The 26434-nt window shown below is 37.7% G+C and overlaps 1 protein-coding gene across 1 annotated transcript in view; it reads right to left on the bottom strand.

Moving 5' to 3' along the window:
• The window catches only part of CNTN1 (contactin 1), a 261980-nt gene that overhangs the window by 90826 nt on the left and 144720 nt on the right, over positions 1 to 26434 (bottom strand). The window contains exon 3 of the mRNA XM_074870366.1: positions 6969 to 7098. Coding sequence (XP_074726467.1) covers positions 6969 to 7080 — 112 coding nt within the window. The 5' untranslated portion in view covers positions 7081 to 7098. The remainder of the gene's footprint in view (positions 1 to 6968; positions 7099 to 26434) is intronic.

Raw genomic sequence — 26434 nt, 5'->3', positions numbered from 1 at the left:
TTACTCAGGAAGAACAACTTGCTTGCACAGAAACCAACAGGAAACAAAGAACAACTTGTTTGCACAGAAAAGCATTAGTGTGTAAGGCACCATATGCAAAAAAAACTAACAGAGGAAATGATGATGGATATTAGTGAAATACAGTGAAGAACTGGCAGTAAAATGTGGGGCTATATATGTCTATGAATTCATATGCTCAGAAACTACAGTGGATGTATCCTAAGGCTCTAATCCTGCAAACACTTCTGTATATGCATTCAACTCCATAGTAAAACAATTCAAAGCTCTGAGACCAGAAGACCAAACCTCCATATACTAGAAGGGAGTGCTATAAAATAAAGGAAGAAAGATTTGAACGCTCTTCAAGACCTACAGATTGTATACTTTAACAAATTACCATTTTCCTTTAAAACAGAGAAGGCATAACTGTATGAATTTTCCTTTCCGAATGTCTGCATAAGACAACTCATTTTGAAGATAACTGTAGGAAGATTAGCAGTATTTTTTGATGAATAAACACCAAATGATTCCATTGTAATGAAAATATATTTTCAATGAAAGATGGTAATAGTTTTAGTAAGGGATGGCTACAAGAGCTTCTGCTGGAAATATTAAGATCTTTAACTTCATCTTTAGGAAGGGTAAAATGGTGATACTGTTTGCTTAAAGCAAATAATAATGAGACAGCATTGAAAGAACTTATTTAAGTTCATTAAAGGTCTCATATTCTTTCAGGAACCTGATCCATCACAAAATTTAAGCATGTAAGTCAACCCAAATCAACAAGCTTACATGTAAATGCAATGTCAAGCACACGTTCAAGTCCTTTGCTGGATAAGAATCAACTTGGTTCTAAAAACACCACAAATTGTGACATGAACAACAATAGCAAATCACAGTGAAAAGTCTTCCAAAGGTCAATGTCAGAAAGAGCTAAAACAGGTGGAAAACCTTAACATCTCATCACTCCCACTGTGCACTGATATAAAATTATTTTAATTAGCATCTTTATTTTTCTAACAAGCCTTCTTTTTCTGTTCCTGCTTCCTGTACACCTCTCTATTTCTCTGGCTTTTAACACTGCCAAAAGTGGCTGCTCGAGACAGTCATTTGGTATCACTCTCATCAGTATTGATCTATCTGATAGTCTTGTATCCTGTTACATATTTTCACATGAGAGAGGGACAAAGATCTGTTAACACAGCACATGGCTAGATTAACCTTGAAGGCTAACAGAAGAGCTATGGACCCATTCAGAGCTTGCATCGCAAGCCTAGAAACCATTTGATATTTAAAAATAGATCTCGTACTCTTTTCAATACGTTCCAGAAATGAGGACCTACTAGTATCTGAGAAGCTCCTGCTCAGAAACAAGATGGTCTGGGAAAGGGTCAAAATATCTCTACCAAGTCCACAGGAAGGCAAACAAGGCAATTCCAGGTTTCTGAGCATTATGATCACAAAACACATTACGATTATTTATTTACAAATGTCAGACACTCTGCAGTAGCATGAAATAGTCTTCTAAGATCCAAGCAGGGACATGGCAAACAAGGTAAACAGGTATTAAGTATATTCATCCACTTTGCATTTTAGAAGAAAATGCTTACCTCTCTTTAGCAATTGTTAACAATGCCATATGTTGTGGTAAAAAGCTTTAAATAATACAGATTCTGGCCCTCAGTTCATAACATGTATCTCTCTGGAACGTGCTGTTCCAGAGAAAATCCAAGCTGTATATAATTTAAGGTTTGGGGGTTGGATTTTTTTTTTTACTTCTCTCGTAATTAAGTGGGAAAAGTTGTACTTGGCATTCATGGGAAGCTTATGTGCTGAAGCAGTAACGTGTTCATGTCCACAAAACGCATGATGTAGCATTTCGTGGTCTATAAAGAAGATTCTGTCATCCTGATGGAGAAGAGGTACCAGTATAATCCAGCAAGACACTAAAGGGACATCAGTTTCCAAGAACTAGTCAGCACTCAAACAGTAACCAGTAACTACTCAAGCAGTCCCACTTCTTATTATACGAATGGGATAGATTGTCTTTGGGAAGGCTGCCTCTACTTTTCTGGACTGAAAAGAGCAAGAGAATTACTCCTATCTCATATGTGCCAGTGAAGTCCTCGAAGAGACTCATAGTTAGTTACGCAGTTTCTCCTTTACAGCAAGTTTCAAGTATGAAAAGCTCCAACCCTTGACAGAGCAAGTTTCTCCACTTATGCCTAAGAATGACAGGGTACAGTTTGCTTGTCTTCTCAGACTGCCAAGAGGAATGCCAGCCAATACCAGTTATAGTACTTTTAAACACACTCACGTCTGCCTATTAGATACTTAAATAATTTAGGTGGGTTTTCCTTAAAAATGTGTTACTTCAAAAGTGACTTGATGAGCCTAACATGATCTCATGGGAAAGCTAGTGCTTGGCAAATTAGAGATGAAGGTAAAGTGCAGTAGTTACTCTTCACAATGTCCTCCTCACACAAGCCTTCCAAGTGCATATGAAATACCAGCAACGTACTCAGAAATTCAGCATGCTCTCTAATAGCATCCTCGTGTACTCATCAAAATAACTGCCCTGCCCCGAGAGGCCCTGTGTCTTACTGGATTTCTCAATTTACCAGCTTTCACTGAAGCTTGGGGTCCTAGTGATTTTTGAAAATAAGGCATTAGGCTCCCTAAAAAGCAGACGTGCTTTTGACATTTTTACCCCTGGACTATTACCTCATTTAGCACAACCCAAAATAGTCACTAGAGTGACAAGCTGCCTTTTGAGGCCTCAGCTGACTCAAACTCAGGTACTGACTGGCTCTGCGCTACGAAATCCCAAAGTTAAAAACAGAATAGTTTCATCATAAATAAAATATCAGAGGAATACAGTAACATTTTTTCCTATTGATTTGACTTACAGCCAAATGTAATCAAGTATTCATTAAGCACAATAAAATATAGGGCCTTTGCAGCTTTTAATTAGTCTTTTGGAGGAAGAAACAAAACAAGCCTGTTGCTGCAAAAGACTTAATTCTTTTGGTGCAAGGTTATTATCCCAAGTGAAGATACGCTTTGGTTCATTGATTTATATGGGATATACTAAATAAGAGGAAAGGTTAAAATTCAGACTTAGCAATAGGATATGAGTTTAATGGGGAGTCAAAGGCAACTTAAAAGTATGTTGGAGAGAGCCCAGATGTCAGGGGAAAGAGGAGAAGAGTCAAATATTACCAGTAATAGGCATGAAATAACTTTTTTGGCAGTGGTCTGACAATCATCACAATGTTCCCTGAGGAGTGATTTGCTGCTCTCATTTGCCTTACACTGCTCAAAGTGCACTTTGAAAAGCAACCCTTATTATAACTGTCTGTTCTATCAGTAAGTGAAAGACCAAATTACTTACAGCTTTTTCATCAACTTACATCTGCAAGACTGCATTTCAAGCACTAATTTACCTGGAAAATAAATATTGCTCCTGTCTCATTGCAAATGTTGATCTCTGTCTAAACTTCCAATGCACTGATTCGTGTAGTATTTGCTTCCCTTCAGTCATGTAAGTCTACTGATGGGAAATGGCCAGTCATAGTAACAATTCCCAGCTTCTGCCTTTGATTACCACAAAACAGAACTGGCTAAAAGTCAGGGGTTTTATTCCAAGGCAAACTCCAAATTTCTAAAAAATATGTATTTCAGTTAAATTTCTTGCACCAGGAAAAAAATCAACTTGAAAACAAGTAAAAGCCCTTAGCTTATATAGTGTCAGAATACCTGTCACCCTTTCAGGCCAAATTCTGAACATCTCAAGTCAGTGTAGCTTCAGGTTTTCAGCTTCCTAGCTCCTTGTTTCCCAAGCACTTCTAGCTGGTAAGTCTGAAAGCTCTTGATGCTCAATCAAATGCATTAATTCTGAATACCTGCAGGTTTTTTGGCTGATATCTTTGAACTTGGGTGAGACATCTCAAAGGACATTGGACCCTGGAAGCTATCAGTTTCCTGGCTCCAGAGCAGTTAATATAGTATGTCTGTTTAGGAGCCATGGGTTGCAAAAACCTTGACTGGTGGTTCCAGAGTCAGGGATAGGTTTGCCCAAAGGCAATTTACAGGGTAGAACCACCTAGAACTGTGGGTCCAGCATGACAGGAGGCAAGGTGAGCCAAATATACTTCCACAGAAACTCCATGTTTTGTTAAAAAGTGCTAGAGCAGCTTTTTCAATACTCTGCTTTCAACATCTGCTCCCAGCTAACTTGTTTCTTCACTCTGGTGCTTGGTGCATCTTGTTACTGAAGCAAGAACTCATGATCTTTACTCGAAAACTGCCCCCAATTCCCACATTCTCCATTACTGTTGATGTTGCCAGCATTCCCCTTGATAGTATCGTGTGTGAAAGAACACCTCCTAGAACTTGACCTGATCACTCTAATTGCACTCCCTCTTTCTCTACAGTTATCTTTCACTTTTTAATCATACTGTGAACACTCCCAAGCAACCCCTTATATTTCGTCTTGGTTACTGCAGCTACGTATTTTCTGGATAACATGACATTTTCATTGCCAAGAAATACATTGAAAAGGAAGATTTTCTAAGACTAACTGCCAGCAGTCCTAGCACTCACTTGAAATGAGAAACCCTCCAGCAAGATTCAAGTGCTGGGGCAGAGCAAAGACTGCAACATCAGATTTATATAATCCAGTTGGGTGCCATAAACCCTAGATGACAGAAGCATACTTTCAACTCAAATGGACATTTAATTATTTATACAAGTTAGAGCAGGTCTAAGGGTAGAGAGTGTGTGCACTACTCAGCCTTGCATTAATACACCAGAAATAATGAACTCCCTCTGATTGTGTAAGTCTATGAATTTTGCGCATTGGAGGATGGTGCCACACCTTTACAGATGGTAGTAGGTCTTATCTTCGGCTGTTGATGAAAAACACAAGCAAGTCCTGGATTGATTCCATACCAGAAGATAAATTAGGAAGTTTCTTCAAACTGGGAACAGCACTATTAGAACCTGATCCCATTCAAAACCCTTCACACCAATGGCTCCTATTCTTACAGGAATCATAGCCTAACATAGCCAATTACAGTCAAGCGAAAGATCAAATGAACATTGCTATGAATATATCAACAAATACTCAAACTGCATTCAATATCACCATATACATCTTTGTTCTTCCTATGTCACTTACTTGTGACTCTCATAGCACACAATCTTCCCATGTCATTCTACGGCACCTGCCAGGAGGTGCATTCTGGTGCCAAGATTTCTGGCTTCTGGGCACAACTGCAATGTGCATAATACACATGTAACAGCATTAATCATCTGGCCTTGCCCATCAAGAAATTAACTGAACATTTGTTCTAAGTGATTGACTCGACTTTTTATCAACCAATGTCCAGCACTTGCTTGGCTACTGCAGCTGATGATTTTGTTTGATGTCACTATGTGCAGAGTGAAATCACATATGTAACACTACTGAGGGTAGTTGTCAGCCCCTTTTTTCAGGAAAATCCCAGTATTAAATTGAAGTGGTGAATTTTAATTTTTAATTTTGGTGCTACCAGCAACCCACATACCTTAACAGAGAAAATGCCCTTGAAACACATAATAAATACATTGTAAGCATGAGATCACAACATTTTAAAGGTCTTTCGTTTATTAGGTGTTAGTATATCCTCCAGAAAACTCAGATATGGATTAAAGAACTGAGTTCAAACCCTTCATAGACTAAAATAATGTTCTCAGTAAACCAAAAAGCACTCCTATGAGCTATGGAGTAATTTCTTAAAGGCAATGAGCTTATATCACAGTATTAATCATATTTTTTGACTCAATAATACAAACAATATGGTCTCATGGTAGAGAAACTGAGGCAATGCCTGAAATGGTAGGCCAGATTAAGCAAGACTATGAACAGCTCATTTCAGCTAGGAACTCATTAATTGCATGAAGAACCCAGATAAACACAAGAATGTTTCATGAAATGCAGTAGAACTAGCTTTATGAGTAACTTTCCCCTCAAAGTAGGGAAGGATCTAAAGCCTACCTTGAAAATAACTGAATCATTAGTACACAGTACTTGAACTTCTCAAACCTCAGTCAATATTTCGCGTATGCACAATTTAATTATTCTGCTTTTCACATGCTCAGGTCTCAGTTCATGCAGTCTGTACATAAGCAAAACGTTTTCTTTCTTGAGAAGAAGTCTGCTTATGCTGTCAATCCAATTCATCATAGCAACTAAAAACCAGCATTCATTTCAATTGTTATGGAAGTCTGAAACAGGCTTTACAAATCTCAAAGTTGTTCAGAACAATTGGAATAGGAACCAGATTTTAATCCTGAATTTTAACCTTCCAAAGAACTCCTTTCATCTCTTACAACTGAACCAAAATTTCAGTTGTAAATATCTCTGTGATTTCAGATGTTAGAAATACGACTCCTGAATGTTTTAATATTTATAGCCCCATCTCTATTTATGAAAAGTTTTACCATTTGCAATTTAAAATTAAAGTCAGTATATGCAGCACTTCCCCACTGTATTACGAAAACTACCACTATATTGTGCCAGCAGGATTTTATGAATTTTATGAATTTTAGATGGTGTCTATATTACAAAATTTTGTGTTTACTGTCCCTTCTTGTGGGCATACTTCCTTTGTTTTAACCACGTTGATCATCTGTGCACAAATAGATGGTTGATACATTTTTTATAATCTAGAGAAAGACATAATTCTGTGTACTGAATTAGAATAGACAAAAAAAAATTTAAGGTCCAAATCTCTGTTTTTTCAAGCTTTGAATTACAGCTTCCCTTGTCGAAAGTATGCTTCTTTATAGCTTCATTATTGATGTTTAGTAATTCATTGTATCTGCAGAAATAAATTAAAGCTATACAAACACCATAACTGACCTTGAAATGCATAAAACTGAAAACAGTTGGTTAAATGAATTAACATGGGAGGTCATCTTACCTGCCAGGCAGAAGATGAAACAGGGTGTAATAAGATGATAGATGAAGAGCCACATGGTTATCTTCTGTTCAGCGATTATTTCAAAAGGAATTGTGCCTTGCAACATCAGCATTCAGAGAGCTAAAAATACCTGATCAGAGAGAAAGAAAAAGGAGTGAAAAATTCTGACATAAGGCTTTATCTCTTATTACATTTAACTTGCTGTGTTATCTGTCTAAACTGAATACTTAAGAGTTAATATAGGATGGAGTCTTTTGAATAATAAATGCATTATCAAATCTGCTGGATCAAATTAATGATCTTTTTTATTCAGAGAAAACACTGTTTAAGAGTACTCAGATTTTCTGGTTATAGTAAATATATAGTAAATGCTAATACTGAACATCCTCTTTTAGACTCATCTTCCTAAACCAAAACTATGCTTTGGGTTGGATCAAGATGCTCTCTCCGAGAACAATTCACATTATTAGAAATATTAAAATAATACATAGTTTGCAATAAAATAAGGAAAGGCCAGATTCTATCCTCCTTCACCTCAGTACATGCTACATTACAATTAACGATTTCAAAGTTTGTGAAAGAAAATCACAGTGAAACCTAAGTGCATTAATCTCTTTGAGGATTCATTTACTTTGTCTAGTATATCATTCCTTTTAAACTTTTAACACACAATTCATGACCTTCTGGAAAAGCGGTATTAATTTTTATGGGTTTCCTTTTAAATGTTGAATATAATCATTACTGCAATGTCACATTTGAAGTTTTTTCTTTTCCCTGTGGGAGAAACTCTGTCTATATATATATTAAAACCAAGCTAAAGAAACATGCAGATTCTTTTGAATAGTCTAAGATTTTAGATACCATTTTTCAGAACTTTAGTTCTATAACATTTTTTATTTCTTTCAATCAGCATATTTTGCTAGCTTTTTGTTTCTGGCTGATGGCTGTTATCTATTTCTTTAGGGCATGTATCATCGTGTTTGCAGCATGCAATTCTCTGTTTTGTGTAATGGATTTCTTGCCATGAATATACAAATGCATCCTTTACATCCATCACATCTTGTTCATACTTCTTCTCTTGATTGGTTCTGCTGTAGCACTGGTTAAGTGAGGACCTTCACACAAAGCAAGGCTTCCAGCTTATCACTGACAGAATACTGTTATATCTCAGGCACATGTCAGTATCATTCATTCCTCTCAGTATATTCATTTTGTTACTACTTCATTATAAAAGATATTTATAAATACTTGAATACTCTTCAGTAACATGCATCCTAGGACACTGAGAGCAGCCCTGAGAGGAAGGACTTGGTGGCGTTGGTTTACAACAAGCTCAACATGACTTGGCAACGTATGCTTGCAGCCTAGAAAGCCAACCATATCCTGGGCTGCATCAAAAGAAACATGATCAGCAGGTCAAGGGAGGTGACTCTTCCCTTCTACTCCCCTTTTGTGAGACCCCACCTGCAGTACTGTGTCCAGCTCTGGGGCCCCAACATAAGAAAGACATGGACCTGCTCAAGTGGGTCCAGAGGAGGCCACAAAGATGATCAGGGGGCTGGAGCACCTCCCTCATGAGGACAGGCTGAGAGAGTTGGGGTGGTTCAGCCTGGAGAAGAAAAGGCTCCAGGGAGACCTTATAGCAGCCTTCCAGTACTTAAAGGGGGCCTGCAGGAAAGATGGGGAGGGACTCTTTATCAGGGACTGTAGTGACAGGACAAGGGGTAAAGGCTTTAAACTGAAAAAGGGCAGATTTAGATTAGATATAACAAGAAATTCTTTACTGAGAGGGTGGTGAGACACTGGAACAGGTTGCCCAGAGAAGTGGTGGATGCCCCCTCCCTGGAAGTGTTCAAGGCCAGGTTGGACAGGGCTTTGAGCAATCTGATGTAGTGGAAGGTGTCCCTGCCCATGGCAGGGGGGTTGGAATTAGATGATCTTTCAGGTCCCTTCCAACCCAAAACATTCTATGATTCTGGGATTCTATGTTTCTATGTTGTATGCTAATATGGCACTGTTCCTTTTTGCAAGATGTAATCTTGATGCTACTGTTTTCTGGCTTCCCATGCCAAGGACCGATGACTCCAATAGTGGCTTCTACTTTTTACTGAGACTCTTGCTCTTTCCAGGTCAAAATTTTTACTGAACTGTTCTCTTTTTCCAAAATCCAAATGTTTTAGAACTCATTTTGAAACTGCCCTCTTTCCCACTGCCAACACCAAGAAATGGACATTTTTGAATTTCAAAGCACATGTACAAACATACCTGATTCCTTAAGTATGCTTGGGATAAATGCTTCTCTGATTAACAGAGAGCCTCTGGTCTGAGCTGCTGTCGGACAGGCCTGTCTCATGTCTGAACATGCCTCAGATACTGAGCTTTTCTTAGAAGAGAGTTTCATGGGGTGTTTTATTAAACTCATAGTGTAGAAAAATGGAAGAAATATCACAAGAGAATCTTTTTGACTCAGAAATTACAGGAGTTGTTGCACTTCACATTTTTCCTTTTTTTTAGCAGATGAAATCTTTAACAAAGAGGTCAGTTAGTTGCCATGACCCTAGAATCATGACTGTTACATGAAAACAACGTTCAGCAAAACACATACAAGATCTAAACAGCAATCCTCAGAACTGAGATTTATTCAGAAATATTCCCTGGAAAAAGGCTCTTATGTTGCCAACAAATGCATATGCTTACTGTAGCTGGATCCAAGGGGAAGAATTTACTAAGCATCTTTACCCTCCCACTTCCGTTGGCAGTGGAGTTTCTTCAGACTCTGTCACACAAAGGATATTCACAGCTATTTCAGGCATCTACCTTAAATGACCAAGGTATGAACTACTGTCACTATATGATTCTTCCAAAAGACAGTGGTAGGCTACATCAACAGATGACTTTCTGTACTTTTCCAGCAACCATATCCTGGCTATGAAGCTTCTTATGTTATGACACTGCCTTGCCTGGAACATTTATTTCCAAGTGACATGAGTTAAATTGCATAGTTACACTGAAATAATGCACATAATTAAACAGCAATGAAACAGGAACTCTGTTGGGAACAACGGTAATTACACAGTAACTCATGGTGATAATAACTGTGTTCAAATGTATTGATAGATGAAACTGTTAAGAGTAAACCTGTGTTCTGTCTCTGAAATTACAGGCAGTGCTGCAGACAGAAGATCGCTCCTCTCTCTCTTTTGCAGAATCCAGGTTTGATTTTGGAACATCACCTTGTCTTCTAGCTCTCCAAAAATCCCCTTCTATTGGCTCGGAAAAAATGGTTTGAACACTGGTTCAAATTACAGTAAATAAAAATTGTGTCAGTAAATGCTATAAATACCTAATTTTATTCAGATACAAAAATATCCACCCTGCCAGAATTAAAATCCTTTCCTTGCTCTCACTTCTTTTGGCTGAGTGAGTTCTGTATATATATAGCACATCCATGCCTCCCGATTTATTTCAGCTTGTGGACAAGAAGTAAGGCTGTTTCACATCGCTCTGCTGAATTCTGGCAGAACTGCGTGCTATGAGACAAGACAGCATGCAGGTTATCATCTGCGTATCTGAAGTGGTATGGCCGTACATGATGTTACCACCCAGCTGCCCAAGAAGGAGTCCAGGCATATTTGAGGCAGCAGCACTCACGCCGGAGGCAGCACTGTGCGCTGCAGTGCTCACGCAGCATTATCTACTGCCTCTTTTGCTTTACAGCTCTCAACCTTTTTTCTTTGCACAGAAGGATATTGTTGCCCAAGTAAAAATCATTCCCGAACAAAAGAACAGTCATTAGAATGACTCACTTTTCTCCCCTGTAAAAGCAGAGAGTGATTGCATGCCTGGACATACTCCTTTTAGTCTGCACAGTACAGTATCCTTTTTTTCTCACAACAAAGCATCACAATTTTTGCAAAGGAGGAAGACATTTTTAAAATATGTAATAAAATGAGCAGGCATTTAACTGCAACTGTGTCAAGTTTAATTACTATCTAATGCTCATTAACACACTTACGTCCCTTTTGACTGTTTGGTTTCCCAAAAGAGCCAGTCACCACTACAGATCCTTTGCCTTGCTAGATTCAAGAAAACTCCTTCTGGTGAGCTGTCTGGAGTCAATTCTCCCAAAGGAGGTTGCAGGAGCCTGGAACATTGGCTGCTGAGTAGGAAGCACATTCAATTTTGAACACAGGGACCTCCCAGAATGCTTCTGGAGGCTTGCAGTGCCTTGTGATGCGTCATTAGGATGTGAGGTGTTCCCAGGACACAAGGGTAGACCTGCCTGTTTATACTACCTAATTGTAAGGATTCTTTAATCTCTCAAAATGCACTTTAGGAAAATGTCTACATTTTCTTCCATATTCTGTGTGGCTTTCTTCAGGTCTTCACCACACACACTTTGGCCTTCATTAAGGAGAAAAGGACACTTGTTTTACAGCTATGAAAATACATGTTTTCCATCATTTTCATACTTAATCCAAACATGTAGATGACATCATCATTTTGCATGGACATAAAACATTCATAATGCAGATACAAAAAGAAATTACAAACAGCAAATAACGACAATCAGTCAAATAAAGATCATAAGATCAAAAGCAGTGAAAACAGGCTACATGATCTACAAGATTTAAAATCAAGAAGGGGTAGGAATAGACAAGGGAAAGCAGAGCAACAGTGGGGGATGTTAAAGAGGTGAAGAGGAAGCAAAGAAACAGAACTCGGCATTACAGAGGGAAGGGATGTTATGTGGGACATGTAAGTGATGTGTAGGAGAACTGAAGGAATAAACCAACCCAAAAGGGCACTCAGAAAGAAAGGCAGAGAGGGAAAGTGATGGAGAAGGAGATGTACATAGATGAAGGTGCATGAGGATTAGGAGTAGACTCTGTCAATAAATCTTAACGTCTACCATGGCAAGATCTTCCCTGAACCTCCCTGCCCTTGCTCCCAGTGTGGGAGCACTGTGATCGCTGCATCAGCCCCCAACATCTGCTCAGAGCTCCTCTCAGGAACCCCAAGGGCTGAATGGACAGAGAGAGTCAAAGAAAAGCATTTAGGACCTCTGGCTTGGTACACTTAGCGAGGAGAGGTAAATCAAGATACTTGTTATGATTCTCATTTCCTGCTATATTATAATAATTATACACATTCAAGTTTTAGAACTGGTAGAGATCCCATCCAGATTAGTCTATAAATAGATACAACAATCTAGAAGAAATCTCTGGTTCTCCACCCTTTTTCAAAACATGAATATATATAATTGCAATAATTCACTAGTAAATTAACACATTGGTAAGTTATAATCAAAGCCTTTTAGGAGCTACACAATGCTTCAACTTAATCAATGTTTTGTATTTGTTTTTACTTCAGGCTCTTTCAGTGACTTTAGTAAGCATCTAATTGCTAGTTATCTTGATTTTCTTAAAAGCAGTGACATTTTTTGCTATGATAACTAACTCCTCATAAACCTTATTAGTTGTTCAGTATTTAGAATTACCAAGAAACTTTTGAATTTAACAAAAATAATGATGTACATTTCATATTATTTATTGTAACACCCTTTAATCCTTTTCTACTATTTTGGTCTTTGCAATTTCATTTTGTGATCAATCAACAAGTTTTAGCATTCTAGGTTAGACTGTGCCATTAGAAAGGGCACTAAATCAAATATCATATATTCAAAAGCCTGGCTTCTCAACCATCCCACAACCCCTTTATTTACTTTTAAAACCATACCTTAGCTCCTAGCGTTTACTGGCCTTTTCTATAACCAGAAAGGTGATGACAGTCAAGTTCCTTGTCACTGCACAGATTTATCTCTATCTTTGGGATTGCTCTAAGTAAGCTTCCAAGCCAGCCCTGGTCTTATAGCACTGCTGCGTCTACAGAAGATTTTAGATGTTAGCTGGTTATCTCTTAAGAGTCCAAAAGTAGCTTCAGTTCCCTTCACAATGGCTTGTAGAAACACTTAATTTCCTTTTGATGATCTCTGATTTCTATAATTATGCTCTTTGTATTGCCAGATTTGTTCAAGTGGAAATGGAGGTTCAAACCCACTGCCCTCAACATTGCCCACTGGCCAGAACAGTCCATCACCAACAGTTGTGCTTCCAGTATTTTCCACATCACCCTATTTAAAGAATATAGCTATTCCATTCACATGAATGAAAGTCATCTAAGAAGCCCATCAATTTGAAGGCCCATAAATAAGATACTCTTCTTGAACATAATTTACACTTTTAAGGACAACATGCAGTAACATAACAAACAACCACTAAGTTGGAGCAAAGAGCAGTCTAATCCTGACCCCCAAGTACTCAAAAAAATTTTTTCTACTGCTTACAGGTGCTAAATAAATAAATAAATAAACCCACAGGATCAGTTCATTAATATATTTAGACAGGCTAAATTAATAAATGATTCTGTCACTAGTGGACAATTCAACCAGCTTTGTGGTTTTGCTTAATAAAGACTTGGAAACATGAAGAACCAATGTCTCGGAGGTGATGAGGACTCTGGGATTGTTAGAGGGCTTGGCACAAGTTTCAATGGGAAACCTTAACTTTGGAGTGCAATACAAAACTTCCATTCTTTTACAAGTATTCATAAACTTACTCTTCATTACTTCTTTTCCACTTAAATTCTCATGTTGATAGGCTTCGAAGAATTAATGTCCTGGCACACTGATGATGTGCAATATACCTTGGCTCAGAGTTACCCTTTTTCTCCCCTCGCTGCCCCCTTCTTTGGAAGCTGTGACTTCTCGCCAAGAATCAAGCACCAAAAAGACAAAAAATTCTTCCTCTAGATGTGTTCTGAAGCATGCCTTTTGCACTTGAAAGCAACAGTGCCTATTCTACAAAGCAAGAAAATGTAGCATCTATAACAAGAAGCAAAAACATCAAATGTGTTTCCAGAAGACTTGTAAGATACAGAAGGTACCAGGGATCCAAAAGGCAACCTTACTGTTACAAGAGGTCTGTTTTCTGTGGCGATTTTCTAATGAATCCATTTTTTCAAGCAGGACAACATGCTGGCAGTTAATCACACTGTGAATTTAACTCTCCTGTTTCCTTTATATTTACACATCAAAGAATTCAGACCTCGAGAATCAGTAACTTCTTCAGTGAGTTCCTCAGTAGGCACTTTTGCTTTTTTGTTAGGCAATTAAGAAGCCCCATGGGACTTTTCTTTGCTTGCCTGCTACATCATCCTTCCCATTTTTACTTTTTTCACTCTTTGCTATGGCTTTCTGTTATTTTGTCCTCTCAGATAGTTCATGCAACTAATGAGATGTCTTATTTTTTTTATTTGCATACACAGATTCATTATGAATCAACATTTTTTCCCTACAAGGGTTTTACAGTGGTCACACATCTATCTCATCTTGCAGTTAATCAATGACTCTGTAAGAAGGGTCATTTAGTATTGCTATTATAAACATATTTTTTTAGGAAGCTTAGGCATCTTCTAATTTGTGGTGAGATAAACAACTCAGCTTTATGATTAATTATGAATACAGTTTAGCTACTCTTCTTGAGTCACTGGGCTGCAAAAAGGTTTTGTTTTGAAATACCTTCAGATAATGAAGTGTTTAGCAGTACTCAAATACTGTCTTTAATCATCATGTCAGCAGCAAAGGGTCAGGCAGCCAGTCCTCCAAGTCCCCATTCACACCATTTGCTCTATCAGCAACTGGCTGTTCTTCTAAGGGTAGTAAGTAAGAAAAAGATCACTTACTGCTGCTGTAACTCACAAGCAGTACTCACACTTTTCTGAAAGCATGCTGTAAGGACTTTGCTGCTTTAAGATTGCCTGGTAAAAAATTTCAGCAAACAAAAATCAGTAAACCTCCTGCCAAGCACTGAGCATCATGCAGAACAGCATACTACTCTGCTCCTATACTTACAAGTAGCTTCCATTTGTATCTTAAAGCCTAATTAGTTTAACTTTGACTCCAAGACAAGCAAACATACCCAAGGCTCTAAAATCAGCATGAAAAAAAATCAGCCATGAATACAAATAAATATCCATCATTAAAATGGAACATTCTTTCATATGATAAAGAGGACTTCTTGGTTACTTTGTCCAACAACTTTCATGGGACAAAATCCATTAACTTCTCCAGTAAAATTAAGTGTATAATTTATGCTATCTTTTGGAGTTTCAATTTTGTTAAAGTTTATAAAAGAACAGACTACTAAGAACATCATCTTGAAATTAAATCTTAAATAGATCCGTTTCTAAGAAAAAAATCATTTGATGTTTCAGAAAAATGAAGCAAGATTATATGAAAACCTTTATCACACCTTTGGCATTTTCTATCTGATTTTCACATTTTCTTGAACTTAGTAATACCTCGTTATTCAGCAGGAAATGAAGATATGGGAATGAATCATGTGTATTCAGTAAGTTCATAGCAGATGTATTTATATACATAAAAAATTAACAGTTTATCCATATAATCTGTAATTCAGGATACCCTATAACATACTTCCTATTGTACAGCCAAAGACAAGCTCAGTGGGAGATTTCATCTTCAAACTGCATGTTTCCTAGCAACTCTCTTTAAATCAGAGTAGCTTTTTTTAAATTTACATCAATCACTCTGAACTGTTGAGAATGCTTAAAAACATCTCTTTCATCCTGTGAATAAACAGTTCGAATCAGACTAGCAGCTGCAAAAAGGAGAAAAAAGGAAAATCAATTCAATGTTTACTAGAATTTGCTGGTGGATTTTAGAATAATACGTTATTTGTGCCTTTTGGTTTTAAGCTCATAAATTTCAGAATAGCTATTGGTGAGATCCATGGGCATTTTTTACAGGTTTGAGCTGCCATCCACCATTCCAAAGGTCCTCTGTGTTTTAAAGACTGCTTTTCAAGGACACTTACTCATGAGGTAGACTTAGCTGTATTCTGAAGATTTTAAAAGACAAACGATGGTTACTATTGGTTTCATTACCTACAACTAAAGCATTGTTTCTGTAGCCTTCAGATTTTTTTGAAAAAAAAAATCTTCTTTTGAAAGTTTAGTTTATTGCCTGCTATTTATCAGTTGATACTTTTCATGCATGTATTCTCTATCAACCCCAGAGTGCTCCAGCGGCACACAGCATCTACAGAAATCTCTCTTAACGCTTAGTCAGCAAGGGGGGACACATGGACGTGTACCATCAGAACAGCATTGGATGAGTCCCTGTCTCAAAACCACTACACCTGAGACACTATAAATCACATCTTCCCATGCCAATCAGAAAGAATATTGATGTCATGATTGCACTTGGTTTAAATCAAGGTTTACTGGGGAGGATCAAAGGTGGGAAAATGGATGGGTAAGGGGACAAGAGGGCCTGGTTGCATATCAGCAGTGGGTGGTCAGTACATTTGTCTGGCCTGATCACCAAAGCATGTCCTGTTTTCTTATTAAATTCCAACTCTGACTGATTTCTGGGTGAGGGACTCCCTATTCTCTGTGCGTGTGTGTATATGAAGCTGTTAAGTGCCACCACTGGGTTGGGACCATGAGCCCAAGGGGCGCAGGTGGCAGCAACAGGAGAGACGGGAGTGTGTGAGGGGTCTGAGTGGTGGCCACTGGAGAAGGGGCCATGGGTCACAGAGGTCCATGTGTCCAGGATGCCAGTAACTGTAGTAGATACATATGGTGTGGGCGTGTACGCCAGTGTGTAATCGGCAGTGGGCATCAAGCCAGTCTAAGTCAGCTTGGGAGCAGGTATTGGAGCGGCTGCTGTCCCCAGCTGGGGACACCTGGAGATCCAGGGCCAGGTCTGGGACAGCCTGAGTGTCTCAGACCAGCTACTGGAGGGCTCCACATTTATGTACAGACACATGCTTTCCACTAACAGGCTTTCATCCTGATCAGCCAGACAGGATGAGGCTGTTGGGGCTGTTTCTCTTTGTTACAGCTGTTGTTCTCTGTCTGTTGATCTATGTGGCCAGCCACATACAGAAAGAAGCATGTATGTACTGTGTGAGCTGCTGAGCATCACTGCTGGCTGGTCCTGGGCACATGGAGCTGCTGCAGCCTCGCCTCTATCAGGCGACCAGATTTGGCAACCCCCAACAAAAACAACCAGAAAGTTCGGTGAGATGCACCTGACACTGAATTTCTACAATGACATGCAAGATTGGCTCCAGGAGTGTGTGTTTTATCTTTGCAATGCAGTACATCTGAAAATGCCAGTATTTTATCTTTGTAATGCAATAATGTTTATTCATATAGAAAGTAGTTTAAAGTATGAGAATGACACTATAAAAAGTATGACTAAACAGTTTAATGACTGAATGCAGAGAACCATTTAAGATCACTTCTAAGCAATTAATAGGTCTATAAATAAAGTCAAAAGAGAGAAGCACTTGATTTTATACATCCAAATAATTTTTCTTTGGTTTTTATTCTTGAATATCAAGGAGAAAAAAGTTAAATAAAAAAACAAACAGGTATATGAGAGCGAAAGGCCTGATCTACTGAAGTGTCTGCAAATATTTAAGTATAGGATGAACACATACAGCAAAATCACAGGAAGCACTCATCAGTTTGCAGGACTGAAGCCTAGAAAACTGCATTTTAGAGATCTTGTTCCAAGTTTCATATTGTTGTGACAAAAAATACATTTTGACATGTAGATAAATACAGCTTAGTCAAGTCAGCCACAAAAAAGCCCATTTCTCTTTAGTTATCAAAGTTGCATTAGTGATTCCATTCCAATAGACTATTTTCAAATAATTACAAATGTTTAGTTGATAACTATTCTGTTGAATATAACATACAAGTGTATTCTTTCACAGATGTTATTTCAGTATGGTGATAAGCCAAGAAATCAAAATAACTTTCTCATTTAGAAGGTGTTGATTGCAAAGTAATGCCATAACATCTTGCAGCAACTCCATGTTCTTCCAAGCAATAAAACAGAGTCCCCACAGACTCCGTTAAACCACTGCCTACAGGTTCTGCACAGATACTCTGTATTTACTACATTTCTGATACGGACCTGGAAGTGTCACACTAAGGAACACATGGTCTACAACACAGCAGCTTTCCCTGTTTAGGAGCTCCTGACAAAACAAGTATAATGACAACTGCAGTAAAGTATATCTGAAAGATAATCCTTTCAAAACATGGATCCTACCTGTTTTGATTAAATCTCTAATTTGAAAGCATGAGATATAGTATTTAGTAGTGTTGGGGTTCATGTGCTTACTATTCCTGTTTTTCAGCACTAAAGAAAGTTCAAATGTTACAATGTCCATTGTCTTTGCTTACCAAAACTTGAACAGAATTTGTGAAAATGTACTGAAATTTTAATATTTTCCCTTATTATATCCTAAATTTTTCATACTTCAGCCAAACAGTAATACTTCCTAATTCTTGATCCCCAACTTTTGGGTAAAAGAATTATTACATTTTAATTTTTCAATTAATTTAGGTTTATTTGGGGGTTATATATGACCAAAAGTACTCAGGAAACAAGGCTGGTCATATAAATTGTACTGTTAAGTACTCACACAATATTAACTGTTCTGATTTTTCATTGTCTGGCCTCACAATTAAGGGGTAATATATTCATTATGTAAGGAAAGGAAAAGCACATCATCACCTGCAGACACTGTTCTAACCAGTAAAAGACAAGTAATCAGTATATATTCTGATATCTTAGGTGATATGTTAGTGCATCTACAAATTAGGAACATCTACACATTAACGTCTTTAAAGAAAAACAATTATAGATGCTTTATTCTATGAACTTCTACACATACTTTCTACCATGCTTGCCTTCATCCTTCTTCCCTGACCTCTTCCCAGAAGTGCTCAACTTTTCTTAATTGCTTCAAATATTCAACTAACTTAACTGGAGAGGCATGTAAGGTACCTTTCACATTCAATTTATCTGGAAAAAGAAATTATAAAATTGCCTCCCTGATGTACAGCTGAAATGACAAGAGAAGAACAGAAAAAATGTTACTCACAGTAACCAATATCAGAAATTGAAATAGCATCATTATCTTCATTGGCATCTCTATGCTTTTATACCGATGGAGATATGATGAGAACATCGTCTAGCATTTATTATTAGTACATTTTAAAAGGCAATGCAAAAGATGCTGCTATTTATAAATACCAAAAACTGTTGTATATATCACATTCAATGGTCTGCTAATGCATCTGGAAAATGAATCATTAAGGCAACACAAATTTGGTCATTTGGTTTTTCTATTTCTCAAAATACCTCAATAAATAATTTTTTAAATGTACAACATTTGTACTGTAGCATTCTGAAGCATTCTGAGAACTTTGGGGGGTCTCCTTTTTTGGTAAGGAAATTTTCTAATTCTCATTACAGTACCAAAACCTGGAAACATCTTCTAATGGGGGCAATGACTGCAAAATATTTGATATACATAATTAAACTCATCAGGCATTTTGCAACAGTTTTATGTATCACCTTTTTCTTCTCATTAACACAGAGTAGTTTTAGGTCACAGCACAGATAGCTTCTGTGCTGATGATATAACTGAAAATTCCTTTTCTAAGATACTGAAATTTGACAGTGAGTCAGTATTACCTTAACTGAGAGGTGGCAACTTACATTACTGTTTGATTCAGTAGTTCATTTTAATGCTGTAATCTGGCTTTTATAGTAATCACAGAAATGCACTGGCAATTTTTACGAGCTAAAATTTCATTATTTGTGAGCTGTCACAGGATGTAAAGTCCAAACTTTTGCAGATCGTTCTTTGGACTCTGAAGCAGAAACAAGATGACAAAGAGAGACAGGAGAATACAGTCATCTGTCAGTATGGCATACAGGGACTCAAGGATTTAAGTCGAAGGACAGTGGAACAAAGGAAGTAATATGGTGGTTTAGAACCTCAGGACAAGGAAAGCAGGAATAATTTCTGTGTGATCATTTTAACATGTGCATTTCAAAGCTGTTACTTTTCAAATTTAACTCCAGCTTTACACTTCCTTAAGAGTAGAAACAAAATTAAGATCAGATACCAGGACATAAAAAAGGTTGAAAGCTAAACAATGTTGAGAGGTGTGTTAGGTTTTCTATGGGAATAAAGTGTTCTGTGATTTTCATGAAAAGATGAGCTTCAGAAGACTTGTACCAACCTTCACTCCAGGAGGCACCAGCTCCCCTAACAGAGCGTGTACCAAAGACAGCTTTAAGACCTACCCTAAAAATGAAGCTCCCTTCCTGCTTTTTCCTGTATTATAGCACTGCAGTGCATGTTTGCTTGGTATGAGCAGACTACTCAATCGTTCATAAACTGAACACTATGGACATTTATCATGGATGGAAAACAGCAAATGACAGTCCAAGCATTAGCAATAAAGTGATAATGTACATTAATTTTCCTCTTTGTTGTATATGAGAATTGAATAAATGCTAATTTTCTCCCATTTGACATGGGCAAAATCGCCTTTGCCTTTAACTACTCTAACATTGTCAAGAATGGATTTATTGGTATAGACAAAAAGAAAAACTCTCTTTATCTGCTACCATATTTGACACTTGAGATTACAGTTGAGGAGATTATTTAAGGCACATTGCTATACTCTTCCAGTAAATTATGTGGAGAATACACTTTATACTTGCCTACATGTCTTACCAGAAGAAAAGTGGTGAGACGGCAGAGAAAAAACAGAGTAAGCAGTTTTCTTTTCTTTGTCTACCATTGATCTTCCTCTGTCTTGATGTGTGTATACAGTTGGAAGAAACCAGTTACTAATGTGCAAGATTACTATTCACAAAATAGTATAGTGCTATGTCTATAACATATAATGGGACAGATGATTTTATTAATTGCTCATACTTTTCTACCACCGCTATTTTATGCTTCATGGCCCATCTAAAGATTATTTGTTCTAACACATCATTAATGTTTTTAATAAAAATGCTTGCATTTAGCAATTTGTATTTATCCTGTAAAGAGCATGAACCTATGATGAAAATTAAATACATTTGAGTTAAATACAGAAAGAAATGGTCAGGTGATAGTCTTAAGTGACCAATATCAAGAGGCCTGGGTCTCTATGTTTTGAAATAAATGTGACTCATCCTATGTCTCATAAATTTGATTTAAAGCATTTAGCTAAAATAAAATGTAAAAGCCAAAAATCTACAGTTATTAATACTAAACTATGAGCAAAGAAAAATATTTGCAAATCAAAGCTACATACACAAGCTAGTGTTAAAATTAGGCAAAATATCAAATCAGTTAAATCTTCACACTGGCATCACATTATCAAGTAATTAATTCCTTTCTAAAAAGGGTTATCTGGAAGTGATTAGCTGCTGTTTTGAAACAATTTAACAAATTTGACTAACTTGGTATTCAAAACCGAATCTGTATCTTGAAGATGGTTCGAGAGGGTTAGTTAGCGTTTAAATGAGAAACTTCTTGTTACTGATTTTGCAGGTTTCATTTTTTATTTACTATGTGGTATATAACCCACTGCTCTTCCTAATTCCCAACAGACACAGGATAGAGTTAAAAAAAACACTGAGCTGGAAGAAGTCTGACAACTCTTGTTAGCCTCTTACAGCAGGTATTGTAAAAGTTTCCTTCAATTAAAGAAGACACTTTAAAGATTATCTTTTTAAGGCTATATTTTATGGTCATTTTGATGCAGGAAACTTCCTTTCTAATATCTTCCCTTTCAGAACTTTATTGACGTTCGAGCTACCAGGCAGGCACACAACTGCATGTTACAACCAAAGCTCTGACATCTTGGGTATTTCCCATCTAATAGCACCAAAGGAAGGACATGGAAGAGGAAATCACATTTCACAGGCTTTTGACCTGTTCAGCTTGATAATAGTTGTTATTTGGAAGTAAATGCAAAATCATCCTGCTATACTTGCAAATGAAAAAAGTCTGGTTTTAAAAAAACCCACAATTAACAGTAAGAACAAAGCGGCCACAGTGCTCTTCAATGCTTAGAAAAACACGGCATTCAGCGTAGAAAGGAATAAATTACGGAGGTCATACACCACAATGGGTGTGCTCTGGACAGCAGCAACTCTGAAAACCATCTAGTGGATAGAGTGGACAAGCAATTTAACTGGGGTTTCCAGGACAATGTTGTGGCTAAAAGAACTGCGTGACCCTTAGAGATTAAATGACAAAGAAATACAGTTATCATGTGAATTTGCTTGTTAGAAATAAGCAAATCTGCTTGGAACTAGCACAACTCATATTGGGACACTGAAAATAATTATGATGCTGGATGATATTTATTAAAAGAGACTGAAAAAAAGAGCGTGGAGACATGTAAAATATATATATACAAAAGGAGTGGAGAAAATGCTGTATGGCAAGAACTTTCCTTGTTCAACCTGTCTGGCATATCAGGGAGACAACTGAGGAATGTCCTGGCTACAGGACACAAGTATGGGTTGAAAATATTGGAAACAAAAGGGTCCTCTAATCTATTACAGAAAGGCATAATAAAACCCAAAAGCTGGAAATTGATTCTGGAGTGATTTAGATGGGATGTATGGTGAAATTTTAGCAATGAATACAGTGACATTTCCAGTTCTTGAGGTCTTCAGTAACAATGAACTATTTTCTTGCAAAGCATAAAGTACTGGTGTACTGGGTGTGGCTGAGCCAGAATTGGTTTTCCCCTATAGCAGCCCTCACGATGCTGTGTTTTATGTTGGGAGCTGAAAGGGTGTTGATAGCACCCTGGTGTTGTGGCTACTGCTGAGTGGTGCTTACACAGCACCAAGGCTCTTTCCAACATTTCCCCCCCCACAGTGGGACGGGGTGGGCAAGATCTTGGGAGGGGACACAACCAGGACAGCTGACCCGAACTGACCAAAGGGATATTCCATACCATATGACGTCTGCTCAAGTATAAAGCTGGGAGAAAGGAGGAAGGGGGTGGGGTCACCCTTGGTCCTCCGAGGCAACCACTACGGGTATCGGAGCCCTGCTTCCTGAGAAGGCCCGACATCGCCTGTTCATGGGAAGTAGAGAATAAATCTGTTTTCTTTTTGCTTCCACACGTGGACCTTTGCTTCACTTTGCTTACATTAAAACTGCTTTTGTTTTACCCACAAGGGTTGTTTTTCTTCTATCTTATTTTCTTTCCCCTTTTTGCCCTGTTGAGAAAAAAAAGGGGAAAGGGAGGGAAGTGACAGAGCGACTTGGTGGGTACCTAGCATTTAGCCAAGGTCAAACCACCACAACTGGACTAAGCACAGAGCCAGCTGGTTGAAACTTACTGACCTACCTCTGAGCTTTCACAGTTTTTTAAGGACTCGTGCTGCAGAAAGAAGGCAGATGATGATGTTTTGGCACAGTGTTTCCCCAGAGTGGGATCCTGTGTTTTCAGACTGGCAAGTTTTGTTACCTGTTCCCAAAGCCAGAACCTCCAGTTCTACTCCATTTTATAGCGCCTTCTTTTAGTGCTTTCAGGAAAGGCCACTGTTAGACCACAAATTAAATTGCTAGGCTCCAGTGATGTTCAAAGTAGGTAATTTTTTAGTGATCCGCAATTTTTATCGCTCTCAACAAGCAAAAAACCTCCAACCTACCTCATGTTTCAATACTACCAACAGCTGTGGAAACTGCAAACAAAGCTGTGACCAAGAGATCAAAAATACAGAAAGAACTGATTGTAAAAAGACTTCTTGATAAAAGCTATATCAATAACAAAAGGTCTTGAGATGATACTGGGTTATGAATTATCTTGAAAGATGTTCTATTCACACAGAAATACAACTACCTGCATGAAAAGATCTTCATAACCAGCAGCCACTCAGCATTCTATCACCAGCAAGATTAAAAATAGATATTGATTTATTATGGCTAGATGTCCTAGATGTCACTGCTTCTCTCTTAAAAAACAAGCTTCATGGTACTTTTTAAGTTTATGCAATAGACCATATGTCAAAGAGCTTATTTTGAGAAATTTTCATCTTGATGCTTCAAATGTTAAAGGTAAACATTTTCAAGATTGGCTTTTAGATCTATTATAAAAATTATAATTTTCAAATTTCAGTTTGAGAACTCCCTTCTTTTCTTTTTTCTAGATATTTTACCCATTCCCACCAACACATTTAGCACTGACATTTCAAACACCAATGCTCTAGATAAAATGCTGCTCACTCTCAAACCTTCTACACTTTCACTCCTTCCCCAAACATAACTCATTTTTTTATTTTTGGCCATTTTTGCCTATATTCAAGCACATTCAGATGAACAAATGCACACCCATTTCATTTCTTGTCCGAATCTGTCTAGCACCAGGAACCAGTAGCATCAAGAACCAGCCTTGTTATACCTTTATTTACTAAACAAAAGCTTTCTCTTATAGCACTTTACCATTGCTTGTAGGTATTAGCTGAATCTGTGTAAGTTAAGTACCCTATGGTATGCACCCCTTACCATAAGGCATGCTTTCTGATACTTTCATTATTCTCATGATTTTTCTGTGAAGCCACTCATATATTTTAAAATCTGCCTGAAAGGCATCTGCAATGTTTTCCTCAATCTTATTTAGTATTTCCTAGTTCATTCTAATTGAACATCAGAGAAGGCATATTTACACATAGCACTGATTATATCCTAGACTCCCCATGTCTTTTTTAAAGCAATTCATCTCATGTAGAAGATAAATTAATCCACAGAAATTACTGAATTGTACAGATATCTACTTGGGGGGGTGGGGTGTGGAGAAGAACTGAAAACCCTAGAACTGCTAGTCTGAGTATCTTTCCATTCTGCTCTGAATTGTAGCTATTCAGTATTAAGGAAGAAACTTAAACCTGCTTTTAAAAATTGCATGGCATGATTTTGGTTCTGTGAAATGCAGTTAATGAACTGTGCACAATGATTTTCTGTTAGATCTTGGCCTTCCTGATTATTTAATTGGCAATTAGTTCAACATACCACACTGCATGCACTGCTGATGTTACCAGGTTACCAGGACAGAAAGTACTGTTTTCTGAAAGGACTAAAAGCAAAGGAAAAGGGTATATGAAATTCCATCACTGGAAAGGGTGTCTGAAAACCCATCACTACCAGCACTTGGCAAAGACTAAAGGCGGCTAGCAGATCGCAAAAACACTGTCTCAATAGGGAGTATCCTGGCAAAGGTCAGTGTGATGCTGCATAAAAAGAACAATAAAAAAAGGTTAAAAAATGACCACAGCATTCTTCAGATTCCTTGGTTGTAATGTTATGGCTTTATTTTTATTAGTTCTCTCTCCTTTTAATGAAACCTGAAATACAACACAACTATTTATTTGCAATGTTTCTGGCTGCAATATTACAAGTGGAGGATAAGGAAAGAAATGACCAATATGTTGGTTGATGCTGCTTTTTCTGCATCAGTAAGACAATTATGGCTTCAGACTATAACCTGAATTCTCAGCCAAATCAGCCTAAGTGAATCTCAGGTTTTGAAAGTGTCTTGAGAAGCCACCTGATTTACCACTGTGTTACTAGACCTTCTGGACAAGGTTATACAACTTAAAAATTGAACCAATGCAGCACTTAACTAGGACTATGACTTATCTGTACAATCTTTTGTTTGTTTTTAAATAATTTTTCAGTAAGGTTTTGTGGGATAAGAAATGTCATTTTGGGAATTAAAAAAGAAAGTGGCTGATTTTAAGCACTACATGGACTCTTTTTTTTCCAGGTAGAGAATTAAAGGCAACAATCTGTCCTAATGTCTTGAAGCAGATAAAGAGTAAGTGATGTATGTAACTATTGTGCATCCCTACTGTGATGCAGCTGCTGCTTTTGTGTTACTAATGGATTCCTCTGTTGGCAGAAAAGGAATCTCCAGTCCTTTTTCAACAGGTGACAGGCAAAAATAAATTGCAAATCCTTGAGCTGGCCTGACAGGGAGCCAATTACCATTTCAGCTGACCAGCATTACTTGAAAAGCAAAGAAGAAACATGACAGAAGATGACAGAAAGACGACAGAAAAAAAACCCCAAAACTGGATGAAAAGGAAAAGTGGATTCGATGCTGAAAATAAGAGAAGCCACAAAATAAAATTAGGATAGCTTCCTAGTAGTTGTGCTATTTTCCTTTCTTTTCTTTTGCATTTGATGGGAGTAAATGCAAAGACCAGGCCCCTGTGGACTTGGTCTATGGATCTTTTCTGGTATCTTAACAAAACACACTTTGCCCCTGGCAAGTTATTCCAGTTCATTATTTCAGTGATTTGGGTTTTAATGGAGTGCTGCATCTTACTCAGCAGTAAGTATTGGCATGGATTTGGGAGGCAGTGCGGGTGGAAGAGAGGAGCGGAGAGAGGGAAGGTTTACTGATCACTCCAATTATAAAACCCTCCACAGTTTTCCCGGAGGAGGGAAGGGTACTGGCCTCAAGGACAAGGGGACAAAGAAAAAAGGAATAAACATGGTGATTTGTCTTAATAAGATGCTGCCTACTATATCAAACTGGAT

Source organism: Strix uralensis, chromosome 5, assembly GCF_047716275.1.
Source record: "Strix uralensis isolate ZFMK-TIS-50842 chromosome 5, bStrUra1, whole genome shotgun sequence".
NCBI lineage: Eukaryota > Metazoa > Chordata > Aves > Strigiformes > Strigidae > Strix > Strix uralensis.
This window is presented reverse-complemented; position numbering and strand designations above follow the sequence as displayed.